General features: G+C 39.7%; 1 protein-coding gene across 4 annotated transcripts in view; it reads left to right on the forward strand.

Annotated features, from left to right (window-relative positions):
• The first annotated feature begins 3,094 nt into the window (after positions 1-3,094).
• USP45 (ubiquitin specific peptidase 45) overlaps positions 3,095-15,483 on the forward strand; it is a 61,279-nt gene continuing 48,890 nt past the window's right edge. For 3 of the 4 annotated variants that reach the window (XR_005082527.2, XM_037145473.2, XM_037145475.2), the window contains exons 1-4: positions 3,095-3,159; positions 9,383-9,492; positions 11,400-11,572; positions 11,936-12,039. Coding sequence is in view for 3 of the 4 variants with exons in the window: in XM_037145473.2 (XP_037001368.2) it covers positions 9,393-9,492; positions 11,400-11,572; positions 11,936-12,039 (377 nt within the window). In the remaining variant the exon portion in view is untranslated. The remainder of the gene's footprint in view (positions 3,160-9,382; positions 9,493-11,399; positions 11,573-11,935; positions 12,040-15,483) is intronic. The other variant, XM_037145474.2, reaches the window with a different exon arrangement.

A 15,483-nucleotide genomic window follows, 5' to 3' on the forward strand; every position in this document is an offset into this window, starting at 1 on the left:
GTATCAGTGGAAAATTGTTACAGTGGGAAATTATAGCCCAGCCCACCGTTCTTTTGACATTTTTTCTGTAAATGCTGACTCTGACTAATATGTAGCTTGTAGATAAATAGCATGTAGGCATCCCCGCTACGGAAGATTTTCTGACCTTCAACCATGGATCCAGGATGACGTGAAGCCAGGATGACTAAACCAGGATGATGCACACTGGACCATCACTTGCCATATTGGGATGGACTGCGCTAGTCTCCATGTGGAGATATTTCAACCTTCTCCCTTGATCGCTTTGTTTTGCTCCCCTCTTCCTCCATATAAAAAACCTCTACCTCCACTGAAATGGGGAGGTGGGCTTTAAGACATGAGTACCCCAACTTCGAGGTGGCCAGCACCTGAAATTAAATCACTCTCCTATACACCAGCAACTGCCTCTCCAATATTGGCTTTTGTAGCAGCAGGCAGCTGGACCTGCATTTCAGTTACAGTTTGAAGCTTAGCCATAGTTTCTGTGTAATTTATTTTGTAGATTAACTTTGAAACAAGATATCATTATCTGTTGCAGATTCGTGGACTCTTCATGGCATCCCTGAGCTATCCTGAATATGTGTTATAAACCACAGGTTGTATGACATAAACATGCAAATAATGTTCACGGCCTCCATGATCATGTTTAATGATTTATGCTTTGGTGAGAACATGTGTTACTAAACAATATTTTCCAATGTTCATGACTAATTATTTGAGAAACATGTTTCTGTAAGATTTTTTTCTGAAAAGGTGAATATGTCACCTTATACCTAGCACAGTGCCAAACTTGGTTTATTTAAGTGTAGTTAGAGCAACAAGATCTTGTCAAAAGAGACTGCTCCTCAGATAAGTGTCCCAGTTCTTTCTTCAGAAAGAGTCAGCAAAGTTTTTAGTGGGCTGAAAGGGAAAGAAATCATTTAACTTTTTGGGAGAAGTCTACTAATGCTAAGTTGATATGAATCAGTATTTTCAAACAAACACTTAACACTTTTTGAAATAGTAAACAGCTGATTTTATACAAATTTGCATTTTTATTTATGTTTTGTCATAATGTCCTTGCACTAACACTGAAAATATATTTACTGGGTACTGGGAACTATTTAAAAATTATTTCCTTTCTTTAAGAAGTAAATTTTACTTTCAATTAAAAGATAAATAATTTGAAGAGTATCAGAAATAGAAACTTAGTATTAGACAATTTTCTGTAATTCATTCCAAGTTTTTGGAATGGCAATTGAAATCTCTGGAGATTTTGGTTTAAGATTGCATCTTCTGGAAATAAAGATAGCTTTGGAATTTTGTTATTTTGAAGAACAATTTAAATATTTTATGGTTGTTTGCATAATCTCTAAATTTGCTTTTATGAGGCTGAGAAGCTAAATTTCTATATTCTAATTCAACACCCCCGTAAATTTGATACCAATATATACTTTCCAAAACAGCTCATACTGTAATAAAATGTTATATGCAAATTATTTAGATTTGTTCAAGTTTGCATGTCTTCCCCCTTATGTCCTGTTTCAGATCTGATGTTAAAATAAATGAAAACTATTAATTTATGAAGTATAGAATTTAGACTTCAAAATTACACCACAACACTATATTTACTGGGGAATATTTTCTTTTCCCTAGGGGGAGGAAATTTCCTTACTGCAAAACATAGTTCTATAGCCCTGTACCTAACACAGTGACTAGCATATGTATTTGCTTATATTTGTGGAATGAATGGTTCCCATACACAAAACATAAATATTTAGCAATCTTAGTCAAGTTCTCTACATGGAAATAATTTTAACTACTCCTTAAGAAATGAATTAGAGTTTTTAAGGAAAAGTCACACCTTTTGGGCTTATCTCTGGTATCTTTTGACTCGTAAACCAAGGCACTATCCATAAGGCCAAACCTGACCCCTGCCGAAGAACTGTGAAAGATAGCAAGACTTGAAGAATTTACCCGTAACTAGCATTGATGTTTGCATGCCATTCTGATGCCTGAGGGCTCACAGGGAGACCAAGGGAGGCCACATCCTAGTGACAGCCCAAATTCTGGACACTGTCCAGACACGCAGGAAAAAATTCAAGATCAAGACAGATTCAGCAAAGCACAACAAACGTATTAAGGTGACAGTACATACTCAAGGAGAAGGAGAGCATGGGCGAACTCAGGAAGTGAGCCTACCAAGGGGTCTGGGTGGAGGTTTCTTTCTATCAGCTATGGGCAAGGGGAGCGAGTGGGGGTGGCTCGTGGTCCCCGACGCCAAGGGGAGCGAGTGGGGTGGGCTTCGTCGCGCAGCTGGTCGCAGTCCCTCCTCTCTGGAGGGTGGCTGTCCAGAGAGCAGAGCGGCCTGAAAACTGCCATGTAGGTCAACGTGGCTGCTAACTCTGGCTGAGACTGGTTTTCTTTTGTATCAAATATTTCTTACCCCAGGAAATGGGGGGGGGGCAGTAAGGGGACTGGTGTTTAGCCACACGTCACACCCGAAGTGCCCTGACCTAAAAGTGCAGGGGAGGAGTAGAGCCCGGGAGGCTTCTGTTCCTTAAGCTAACTTTCCTGCCTCAGTTCAATCAAAATATTTTCAAACTACCTATTTTACTAAGCAGGTGCAATGTGCAGATCACCTGAAGGGACCATCAAAATCCCAAGAGGTATAAGTGTAGATCAGGAAATTTCCAGCAAGGAAGCGAGAAAGATAAGACAATGATAATGAAAAAATCAAAGTGATGTCTGGTGGCTGTTAGACGAGACTTAATCGTACGGAAGAGTGTGACACAGGGAAGTAGGAAGCTGTCCCAGCCGGCGCCCGGCAACAAGTGAGGCTTAATCCCGACTCAGGGAAGACCAGAGCCCTGCACTCCAGGCTACTTATTCGAATCCAGCTGGGAGTCCACCACTATCATTTTAAGATTCAGGGTCGCCTACCAGGCTGAGCTTACCGGGCCCCGCCCACCTAAGAGAACTTTGCGAGCGAACAGGGCCCGCCCACTCCACGCCCCACCCCGGGCGCCGGGCCGCGCGAGGGGCCGCCCAGCCCGCTCTGACAGCCCGGCTGTCACACGAGGCCCCGCCCCTGCCGCCCGGAGGGACGGCCGCGCAGGCGCAGTCGCTTGTGGTTCAGACGCAGAGGCTTGGCCCCGCGGGGTGAGTTGGGGGCTCGGTGCTGGGGTCGCACAGTTTCTCGTTCTTGGTTTTCGCAACCCCAGCCCCAGGGGGCGATGCGCCTGGGAGAGAGACCCCACGCCCTCCGTGTTCCCAGTCCTTGGGGGCGCCAGGCGGTCACCTAGGGCCGCGTGATCGCGGCCGGCCCGGTGTCAGGGCGGCGGCCCCGGGAAGCCCGGGGAGGCGCGGGGTGGAGCGGCGCCCCCGCCTCACCTCCGCCGAGGCGCGCGGGCGCGGGCACCTATCCGGCCTCCCTCCGGCGCTCTCTCCTCAGTAACGCATTTCCTCTAAAGAAACTTGGGATGTGTTTGTTAGTGACGGGAGGGCACGTGTCTCACCACGGGCTTCTGGCACCGTGCGGCGGGGGAAGCCCTGGAGACGGGCCGTCTGGGTCCAGATCTCCACCCCGCGGCCTGGCTCGGGGACGCTGGCGGGTCACTCAGCCTCAATGTGCTTCAAGTTCTTCAACTGCAGAAGGGGAAAATAATAGTAACCTATCTCCTAAGGTGGTCGTGAGGATTAATTAAGTGGGTTTAGGATTTTCGAAGTGCTTAGAACTGAGTGTGATGCTCAGTAAAACGATGTAAGTATGTTCATCTTTTTGAGTCTAGTATCTAAAAGGTGAGCTCTGTCCCAGTCCCCCCTCACTCTCCCCGCCACTGAAAGTAATTGCCCAAGAGTAGGAAAACAAAAAGGGTGTTTTTTTGTTTGTTTTCTTTTTAGAGTTTGCTATTTTTAAAAAGGCTGCTTGCAAGGTTAGCCCCTGTTTGGCATTTGGGAGCAGTATGGTTTGTGCTGAAGTTACCAGCTCCCTTAAAAATTCTGGGCTGGGGAGTCTGTAACAGGCTTCCCTGAGCAATAACATTGTGCAGAGGCATTGCTCGATTTGACCCCTTCTGAGAGGGAGTGTTAAGGAAGCCTGCAAATGGCAGACTTCACATGTATCTTTTTCCATTATGATCAGGCTGTGTGTTCATACTACATTGCAGTAAAAAACGTTCCCTAATAGTACAACTAACTATATGCTGAGGGTTTTTTGTTGTTGTTTGTTTATTTATTTGTTTTTGAGTCCTTCTAGTGAATCTCCAAATGTGAGGGTGCTCTTGGAACTCCCCAGACACTGTTGATGATAGAAAATATTTGAAGCTCTAATAATGGGACTCACTTCTTTTTGTTTTAAAGGGAAACTGAAAAAGAAATCTACACAGATCTGTGATTGCTAAACAGTGGGTTACTGTCCAAAATGATTCTGTAGACATACTGTGTATGTCAGAAAAACCACTGGAAATTGACTTAACATTGTCAGGTTAAGTTTGAGTTAATGTTTTTGAAAAAAGGCCCAGGTCTTTTACAGGTTCTTTTTGTTTGTTTGTTTGTTTGTTTGTTTTTAAATTCTGCAGCATCATCTATGTGTTAATGCTTTTTTTTTTTAAATCAAGAGTTTATCTGTACAGTTGGGTAAAAATATGACCAGCTTTTTATGAGCCATTTTCATCCCTGGATTCTTTTAGTTGCATCTGTCTCTTTTCAGGACCCAAGTTAAAATAGTTGGAGGTAAGAATGTAAGTTTGGGAAGGGAAATATCAGATTTGTCATTCGATTATGTCTCTTTCAGTAAAGTAGAAAACTAGATTGTATTTTAAGGAGTATGGAGATGGGGGAGTTGGAGGTTTGGGAGAGTAAAAAAGGTTTCGAATGGCTGTGTGAGGAGAAGGTAAATTGACCAGGTACAGCAGATAATGGGATGACTTGATCCCTTTGAGATTATGTATGAATTTAGTGGACACACTCCACGTTCTTACAAGACTTTCTCCAGCCTGTGTGGATGCAGACATCGAGTAAGTGGTTAATTGGGTTCATCTAGGACTGGGGTTCTGTTAGAGGGGTGATATACTCATTCAGGTTGTACACATATATTCTGTTCCTCCTGCATACACAATAAGGCTGCGCTCTTTGTACATACCCCTACCCCTTGTCTACTTGAAATTAGATGTGGCTCTATGACTTGTTTTGGCCACTGAAATATGAGCAGGCATGACAGGTGTCAGTTCCAAATGAAGCTTAAAGAATCAGCACTCCCATTTGCCACGCCCCTGTTTCCTTGCCTTGCTGTGGTGAACCGTGATCATAGTGATCAGTGATCGTGGAAGCGCTTGTTGAGATGCAGCCTCTTGTCACCCTGGGCACTAAGACGAGTAGGAGTGGTTGGTCAAGCAAACTGAAAGAACTTGAAGTTGTGATCAGAGAATGGAAGACTTGAATTAGTGATTTTGCAAGGTGGAACTATAGGGCTAAGCTGATGGGGAAGGTTGGAGGGAGAAGGCATTCAGAAACAACGTGGTGGTCAAGGAAACTCGAAGGCCTTGTGCATCTGTGACTCTTAAGGCATAATTTGTTATGGCTGAGTTCAATTTGATGATCCTTGGACTTAAAGAAATGACTCATAAAATGGTAAATTCAAAAGCTCCCTTATTTGAGATATTGTATGATTAAATCAAGATTCAGAATTTAGGGGGAAGGGCTTCCTGGATACCTCCAGACAGCTGGGAAGAGGGCTCCCTCTTTCCTTGGGACCACAAACCCATGGGCCCCTGAGGACTTCCGCCAAGATGGAGGTGTAGGTGGAAGGACTGTGCCTTCTTGCACAACTAAGTTTAAAAACAACAAAGTTTTAGCGACAAAAATGCAGCCAAACCACAGAAAATTGAACTACATGGAAGTCTGACAACAATGAACCCTTCAACCAAACTGGTAAGAGGGGCAGAGCCAGCAGCAGAGCGGGGTCGGGCAGGAAAGATCCACCAGACCGACCCAGGAGTGCGACCCATGTGCACCAGCAGCCGTGGGCGGATCCCAGGTGTGGAGAAGTGGGTGGACCCACTGAGGGCTGATCGTGGTCACACATTTGCGTGCAGATAAACCTGTGAAGGAGCGAGCAGTGAGACGCACCACGCAAGCCCCAGTGGCAGGAAGCAGCAGAGGGAACCGCCACTGTCCCTCTCTGACCCCGCCAACACATACAGTGTCACAAACCAGTGACCTGGGTGGCCCCGCCCTGGTGAACATGTAAGGCTCCGCTCCTCATACGTAACAGGCATGAACAGATCAAAACATGGCTCAAGAAGAACTCAGAGCCCCAGAGCCCGTAAATCTAAGTGACCAAGAAATAGCCAAACTTTCAGATGCACAGTTCAAAACACTGGTGATCAGAATGCTTACAGAACTGGTTGATTTTCGTCACAAATTAGAGGAACATATGAAGGCTAAACTAATTGAAATGAATGGAAATGCGCAGGAAACCAATAGTAATGGAAAGGAAACTGGGACTCAAATCAAAAGAGTAGACCAGAAGGAGGAAAAAAATGACCAAACAGAAAAGGATGAAGAAACAAGAACTCAAAAAAAATGAGGAGAGGCTTAGGAACCTTCAGGACATCTTTAAACCTTCCAACATCCGAATTATAGGGGTACCATAAGGGGAAGAGGAACAGCCATGAGCAGAAAACTTATTTGAACAAATAATAAAGGAGAACTTCCCCAATCTGGCAAAGGAAGTAGAATTCCAGGAAATCCAAGAAGCTCAGAAAGTCCCAAAGAAGTTGGACCCAAGAAGGAACATACCAAGGCACATCATCATTATATTAGCCAAGATTCAAATGAAGGAGACAATCCTAGAAGCAGCAAGAGATAAGGGGACAGTCGCCTACAAAGGAGTTCCCATCAGACTGTCAGTGGATTTCTCAAAAGAGACCTTACAGGCAAGAAGGGGCTGGAAAGAAGTATTCCAAGCGATGAAATCCAAAGACCTACATCCAAGATTGATCTATCCAGCAAAACTTTCATTTAGAATGGAAGGACAGATAAAGTGCTTCTCAGATAAGATCAAATTCAAAGAGTTCATCATCACCAAGCCCTTATTATATGAAATGTTAAAGGGACTTATCTAAGAAAAAGAAGATAAAAAAATGAACAATGAAAGGACAGCAAACTTACAGTTATTAAGAACCACACCTAAAACAAAAGCAAACTAAGAGGACAGCTAGATCAGGAGCAAAACCATAGAAATGAAGATCACATGGAGGGTTAGCAACAGAGGAGTAGGAGAAGGAGAAGGGGGGAGAAGGTACAGAAAATAAATAGCATAGATGGAAGGTAGAAAATAGGGGGAGGGCAAGAATAGTATGGGAAATAGAGAATCTAAAGAACTTGAGACGTGGTCATAAACTAAAGGGTGGATGGTGGGGGAGGGGTGTGGAGGGGAATGAAGGGGGGAATAGAGCAACTGTAATGGCATAATTAATAAAACATTTAAAAAAGATTCAGAATTACTTAATTGAAAGATTCTTTCACCTTGATCAATAAGGGCAAATAAACAAATAACCATGAAAATTGCAGTGTAGCTTAGCTGTGGAACAAGGTGATATTAGGTGGAATTTAGGCTATGCTACTTTTATTTTTATATTTTTAAAGATTTTGTTTATTTATTTTTAGAGAGAGGGCAAGGGAGGGAGAAAGAGAGGGAAAGAAACATTGATGTGTGCAAGATACATAGATCTGTTGCCTCTTGCACACCCCCAAGTGGGGACCTGGCGCACAACTCAGGCATGTGCCTTGACTGGGAATTGAACCATAGACCTTTCGGTTCACAGGCTGGCACTCAGTCCACTGAACCACACCAGCCAGGGTGCTGAATTGCTTTATAGAGACTCCAAAGTCTGTAGTGGTTTTAAAAAATGCTTAACTGGGATCTTGTTAGACAGGTGGAATCTCAGATTTTGAGCCAGCCTTGTACTCAAAAGCTACATTTTAGCAAAATCTCCAAGGTGACTCATGCACTGCCCTCATATCTTAAAAAAGCCAGTGTCTTGCCCTGGCTGGTATGGCTCAGTGGATTGAGTGCTAGTCTGGGAAGGAAAAGCTTGCCAGCCCAACACCCCATTAGGACACATGCCTGGGTTGCAGGCCAGGTCCCTAATTAGGGGCATGCAGGAGGCAACTGATTGATCTATATCTCTCACACATCAATGTTTCTCTCTCTTTCTCCCTCCCTTTCCCTTTCTCTAAAAAGAAATAAAGTTATTAAAAAAATTTGCCAGTGTCTTGGGAAAGTAAGGCATTTTTAACTCCATTTTTTGTTGGGAAGAACAGTTGTAGATTAAAAGATATTAAAGTGACATAACCACTAAAAGGTACAAGCCTTGATTGAATCCTAAGTTACAAAATTGGTATAGAAATACTTTTGGGTCAGCTGAGGAAATTGGGTTATGATAGGATATGAGATAATACAAGGCACAGGTGGCAAACACAAGGCCCGTGGGACACAAGTCCATCTTGTTTTATCCAGCTCAGCACCTTGTTTCTACCTGGCAGCAGTGCTGAGCTCTTGCTTAACTGTTAAGGAGTAGTTACAGTTACACAGTCCTAAAATTACATTCGGCCCTTTGAAGGCAACTGTGTGGCAGATGTGACCCCTGGGAGAAAATGAGCTTGACACCTCTGATGCAAAGGAATTATTAATTTTCTTAGGTGTGATAATGTGATTATATAGAATATTGTTATTATTAAGAGATACATACTGTCTATAACTTTCAAATAGGTTAGCAAAAATGAACATACATGTATATATGTATCTTGATATTTACATAAATAAGTATGCAAAATGTTCTAGATGTGGAATCTAGATAGTATATGGGTATTCATCATACTGTTCTTTTGACTTTTGTGGAAGTTTACATTTTTTTATAATAAAACAGTGGGAAAATACAATAGTTTTAACAGATAGAAATTTATTTCTCAGAAGTCTAGCTCTAGGTTATACAACGAAGATGGGTGGCTCTTCTGTGCTTGGCACATGGCTTTACCAACTCTTACTATCTTCTAGCTCGTGGGACAGGAGAAGGGGCAGGGGGACACAAGACCCAGCAGTGGCACTTGTTCCATTGATGAGAACTTCAGTTTTTTTCATTTGCTTACACAGCATGTATCTAGGGAGTAGTTAGTAAAAGTCAAATGTAAAGTGTCATTTGTATATTGGTTTAATAAAGATTTTTTTGGTTCTAGCTGACTCTCCCCTGTTCTTCCTCTGTTGATTTAGTAGACCAATTACAGTTGAAGTAGTATCAATTTTAATATGCACTAAGTAAAATACATAAAATTTTAATTCTGAGGATTAAACTGTCTTCATTTCCTCCCCTCACCTTTTCAGTGAGTAACAGATGCGGGTGAAAGAGCCGTCCACAGTTCTAGCTGAGAAAGCCAGAAGAAGTAGGAGGCCTCCTGTACCTCACGATGAGGACTCTTCAGATGACATTGCTGGTAAACTGACATCTACCATCCTGAAGTGCTCTGCAGAAAAGAAACAATATGTTTTTAAATTTATTTTTCAATTACAGTTTACATTCAATATTTTGTATTAGTTTCAGGTGTACAACACAGTGGTTAAACAATATGCTTTTAATTAATAAATTCTTTTCTCTTTATTTTTACCATTTTCTGTGTGAACGTTAAAAATCAGCTGTCTAGTTCAAACAAAATGCTGTTGGTGTTTATATTGAGATTTTGTTTAGTTTATAAAGTAATTAGAATTGACTTATTTTTGTTGTTGTCCTGTTTCTCATGGACTTCGATAATTTGCTTTCTTACCAGTTTATATTTTCATTTAAAAAGATGTTTTTAATATACTTCAGTTTTTACATGGTTTTAACCTAGATAGTGTTTCAGGATTGCTAGATCGCAATATTGAAGGAAGTCTAAAATTGAAGGAATTTTATCTTTAAATATTCTATTCTGTTAATAAGATTTTCTTCAGGGATTCTGATTATCATTAGAATAATCATTATCATTAACTCCTTTGCCTGTCTTCCATAATTAATGTTTTTCCTGAAAGCCTCTAAAACTGTTTCCTTTTCATTTTGCTTGCTGTTTTTATTTTTATTCTGTATTGTCTTTTCAGCGCTGTCTGTGTCACTTTATGGGAGGCTTTAGTTTTGCCTTCATTTTTGTGGTTTTATTATTTTTTTCTTCCTCTTCTTTCCTGAACTCTGCCTGTCACTTCCTACTGATTTGCCACCTCATGCTTGAGTGTTTGCTTCTGTTTTCTGTGTTTATTACACGGCAGTGATTGCTCTGCCCTGATTTTCTATTTCCTTTCTTCCCTTCACTTACATTATCTTACCATAGAATTTGCATCTGATTTTCTTTGATTACTCATTCTTTGATGTAAGGTTGCATTTCTTGGGCCAGTAAATTTTTTTTTTATTATTTTAAATCCTCATCCAAATATATGTTTATTGTTTGAGAGAGAGAGAGAGATATCGATGTGAAAGAGAAACATCTTGGTTGCCTCCCACATGTACCCTGTGACTGGGGAGAGGACCTGCAACCTAGGCATGTGCCCTGACTAGGGAGAGGACCTGCAACCTAGGCATGTGCCCTGACTGGGGAGAGGACCTGTAACTTTTTGGTGTATGGCACCACGCTCCAACCAACTGAACCACCTGGGCAGGGATGTGTGTGTATCTTGATAGAAACAAAATTTTTTAAAATGCTAGATACATTGTAGCTACTCAATAAATAATCTCCTTTATTTTATTTATTTATTAAACTTTTATTTTTGAACTAATTTTAGATTTACAGGAAGTTACAAAGAAATATACAAGGGGGTCCCATTTACCCTTCACCTAACCTTTCCTGATTTAAAGTATTGTATTTCTGTAGTACAGTATCGGAACCAGAAACCTCACATTGGGGCCATCCTTAGAGCTTATTCAGATTTCACTAGATACACATGCATTTGTGTGTGCACACACACATTCATAGCTTTATGCAGTTTTATTACATGTGTTGCTTTCTATAACCACCACAATGAAGCTACTTGACTGCTAAATCACCCCAGGGAGTTTATGTCTGTCTATTGCCACTCTTTCTCCTTGTCTGCAGCCTTTGGCAACCACCAATCTGTTCTCCAACTCTGTAATTATGTTATTTCACAAATGTTTTATAAATGGAATCATGTAATATGTCTCCTTTTTGAGTTATTTTTTTTTAACCCTGGCTGGTGTAGCTCAGTGGATTGAGTGCGGGCCTGCGAACCAGTTATTTATTTTTTTTTTTAATCTCACTGCTTTTCAGTCACAGCATTTCAATGTCAGTGACTTTGCTTACTGATGGTAGCATTTTGGTTTAGCAGAGAAAATGCTCAAGTTTTGCTCTGTCTCATTCAGTAGGTTTCACTTGCCAACATGTCACTCATGCTGTCAATGTGAATCATGTGAAAAAAGCAATAGCTGAGAATCCGTGGTCAGTTTGCTCAGAATGTTTAAAAGAAAGAAGATTCTGCGATGGACAGCCCGTACTTTCTTCGGATACTTGGTTGTGCCTCAAGTGTGGTTTTCAGGTGAGAAAAATGTTTTTTATGTGTGTTTGCCTTAAATATTTTCCTTAATGCTTATTTTTAGTTTGATTGTTAGTAATGTTTAGAACTTAAGGTAAATTTACTCCATGTTTTGGTAGAGCTCTCTAAGGCTGAGCTTAGAAATGTTTAAGGTGAAGTAAATGGTACTTTTTGTTCAGAAAGTGTGGTTTATGAAAACTTGAAAGGAAATCTAACCCACTAGCAATGGTTCTCATATCTAGACCTGTCTTTACCTATTTCTATTTGTAAGGTTTTTTTTTTTAAGTTTGAGTGTGTTTTAAATTTTGGTTAATTTGAAACCAATGTACTTGTAAATCATACAAATAGTATTCTGCTCATCTTTAGGGATGTGGTAAAAACTCAGAAAGCCAGCATTCATTGAAGCATTTCAAGAGTTGGAGAACAGAGCTTCATTGTATTATAATTAGTCTGAGCACATGGATTATATGGTAAGTTAGATTTTGTACTTATGCCCACTATAAAAATATCCTTTTTTAGTTTCGAAGCTAAAATAATTTAAGATATTATGCTAGCTTATGTTTTTTAGCCTGAATACAACCTATGGAAAACATGAGTACCGATATTAAATAAGAAAAAAATTAGTCATCCCTCTACTTCAACATTTTCTTTGTATAGTCAGGAAACATTCCTTCCAGTTTTTTTGTAATGAACTCCTAATATAGGACCCGAAGTTCTAGAGGAAGAAGGTACTTGAATCAGTCAAGTGGGTTGGTGATTTTCTTCAAGGAAAAGGAAACTTCTTAGGTGATTCTGTTAGTACATGTAACTTCGGTTGGGAATCAAGTCCATTTCCCTCACTTTATGTACAAGGACCCTGGATACCATTTGCCCTTTTGTGATTACAAAACAAAAATCCAGGCACCAGTACAAGTCTTTTGATTCCCTGTCTCTTCTCAGCACACACATTGTTTCAGTGGTTAGGGAGACACTGTTGAAAAGTTTTCAGTGAATTTTATAACAAAAGTTTTCTATTGGAATTTATAGATGCCTAGAGTTCCTTAAATGAATTTTCAGGAGTCTTCAAGTTTTCTTTAAGACAAAAATATTTTAACTTTCTGTTTTTATTTTAGGTTTCTAAAATCAGGATATTTTGGCCTATAGCACAGATTATCATCTTATAATTTAACTCAGCCACAGGGTTGGATGATTGCTACATTTGTGTTTTTGTTTTTGGTCCCAAGTAATAGTATCGGGGAGAAGGAGGGAAGAATAGAGGGAAGTTAATATGCATTGGAGCCAGGAGAGTGAGGGATGATGCCTCATGTGGCAGATCAATAAACATTCCTCTGTAGCCTTAAAAGAAGTGATGACCTCAAATTGTGGGGTGACTCAGAATCATTGGGAGGGCTCACTAAAATACATCGCTGGGTCCCAGGCCTACAGATTCTGATTTGGTCGTTTTTGGCAGGGCCTGAGAAATTGCCTCTCTATAGTGTCCAGGTGTTGCCAGTCCTGTTGGTCTGGGGACCACAGTTTGAGGATCACTGAAATAGGAAAAAGTGGTGGGAGAACTGAGTGGTAGCTGATAGAATAGTCCCATTTCAAGTCAATCTGTGTCAGGATTTATGTTGTAGCTCTTAGGATCATAATTATGGTCTGATAATTTCATGACTTAATTTCAGCAGAAAAGCATTACTAGTTATAATCTAATTAATTTTGTAATTTTTGTTTTTATATTTAATTACATAACTTTGCTTTCAAAAGAAGGGTGATGATTTTATTGAGTTTTGTGAGTGGATGTGTTAGAATTATGATGAAAATAATTTAAATCACATTTGGGGGTATTGCAAGAGAATTATTTCTCTTTTAAAAGAAGAAATTCAAGTTTGTTACTTGCACCAATATAGAATTTAGAGATCATGGCTGTTTTCTTTTCCCTTTGATATTTTTTAAAGTTTAAAAATTTTTAAATTTTCTTAATTTTCCCCCATCTAATTCTTAAATATTAAAAAGTTTAACAATTTCAATAGAAAACTTTACTAATTTGGATGAAAGAGAGGGCCAGCCTGAACTAACGAAAAACCTGAAAAAAGAAAGGAATGTTATAGATTTGATAATTATGGCTAACAAAGTATTACTAGACTGTGGATTTGATACTGCTTTAACAGATATTAATTATTATTAGCACAGTCATTTTGTACCTCTGACTTCAGTTAGAATCACACAGGTGGAATTTTAAAACCCTGTAGGTGCCAGTGGTCCTCTATTAAGTCAGGGCTTCTGTATTTTTAAGTTCCATTGGTGATTCTCACGTCTAACCAAGGTTAAGGGACACTGATTAACACTTCAAGTTAATATACAAGGTCTGTCTGGAAAAAGCCCAGCCATTGCTAATATAACAAGAATGGTTTGGTGACATCCATGTAATCTGGCAACCAAGGGGAGTGGACTGGGATGCCCATGTGTGAACAATGACGACTTCACTGTACAGTGGGGGTGATAGATGCTGTTGAGTGAGCATGTGTACTGTGTGGCCATCACATTCAGAATAACTGAGGAGAGCAACAAGTCTGCATCAAATTTTGCATTAAGCTTGAACATTCCTCCATGGAAACTGTTCAGATGATCAGAAGGCCACAGGTATTGGCAACTAGTGATTGGCAGCTTCATCACACCTATGCTCCTGTTCATGCACCACATCTTATGCAGGGTTTTTTTTTTTTTTTTTGGCAAAACATCAAATTACCCAGGTTACTGAGCCCCACTACAGCCCAGATTTGGCACCCTGTAACTTCTTGCTTTTCTCAAAACTAAAATCACCTTTGAAAGGGAAGAGATTTCAGACCATCTATGAGATTTGGGAAAATACAATGAGGCAGCTGATGGCGACTGGGAGAACTGTGTGAGGTTCCAAGGTGTCTGCTTTGAAGGGGACTGAGGTGTCATTGTTCCATGTACAATGTTTCTTGTTTCTTGTATCTTCTTCAGTAAATGTCTGTTTTTCATATTACATGGCTGGATACCTTTTGGGCAGACCTCATATGAATGACTGCTTTTAAAATGTTCTTCATCTGTAAAAAGAAAATATTATACTTCTTTAAAGCTATTTATTTTGAAAGTGATTAAATACTTTTTTATTGTTGTAAAGAATTAAACCAGAAAATACACATAAAGCACTTAGAACAGTGCCTGGCTTGTATTGTATGCTTGTCTAATTTTTTTTGTTATTTCTAATGGAAACAAGTAGAATTAACTTATTTTGAACTGTCCTTTTTTTCTCCAAATTCACTGTCATTATAGTTTTTATTTATGTTTTATTTTTGTACTCTTAAAGTTACAATATACTTTATAACAAATAAACATTAAATTGTAATTTCAGTCAAATTTTCTTAATACTTCAATACTTTGAAAATGAGCAATGATATTTTTAGTATTTTTGGCAATAGTTATATCTGTATGTATTGAGCATGTATTATAATGTAAACCTGGTAACTGTAATTTAAATTTTTTTAATTCCATCATAGCCTATGGAAAAGGTGTTTTGGGAATGTTTTCTGTGACTCATTTCCTTCACAGATTTATCCATGTATCAATTTCTGTGTGCAAGTTGTAGACACTTAGTAAGTAATTGACTAGTTCACAATATTTGACTTAGTAAACATTTGACCTAGTTCAGAGCCATTGATTCCAGGACCTCTAAGAGTTACACATACGAAGACTGTGAATATGTAAGTTAGTGTTGGTATAATACATTTATAAAACTTTAATTGCTTTCAAACACATGTTTATTTGATCATTGGGCCTCATGAAGATAAAGGAAACAGGTAATGATAATATATAAAAGTAACCCTTATGAATATTATATGCACTAATGAGTAAACTTAATGGAGAGTCATTTTCTGAAAAGGTGTGGGCTTCTGAAAACTGTTCTC

Source organism: Artibeus jamaicensis, unplaced genomic scaffold (assembly GCF_021234435.1).
Source record: "Artibeus jamaicensis isolate MK-2021 breed Jamaican fruit bat unplaced genomic scaffold, CSHL_Jam_final contig_387, whole genome shotgun sequence".
NCBI classification, from domain to species: domain Eukaryota; kingdom Metazoa; phylum Chordata; class Mammalia; order Chiroptera; family Phyllostomidae; genus Artibeus; species Artibeus jamaicensis.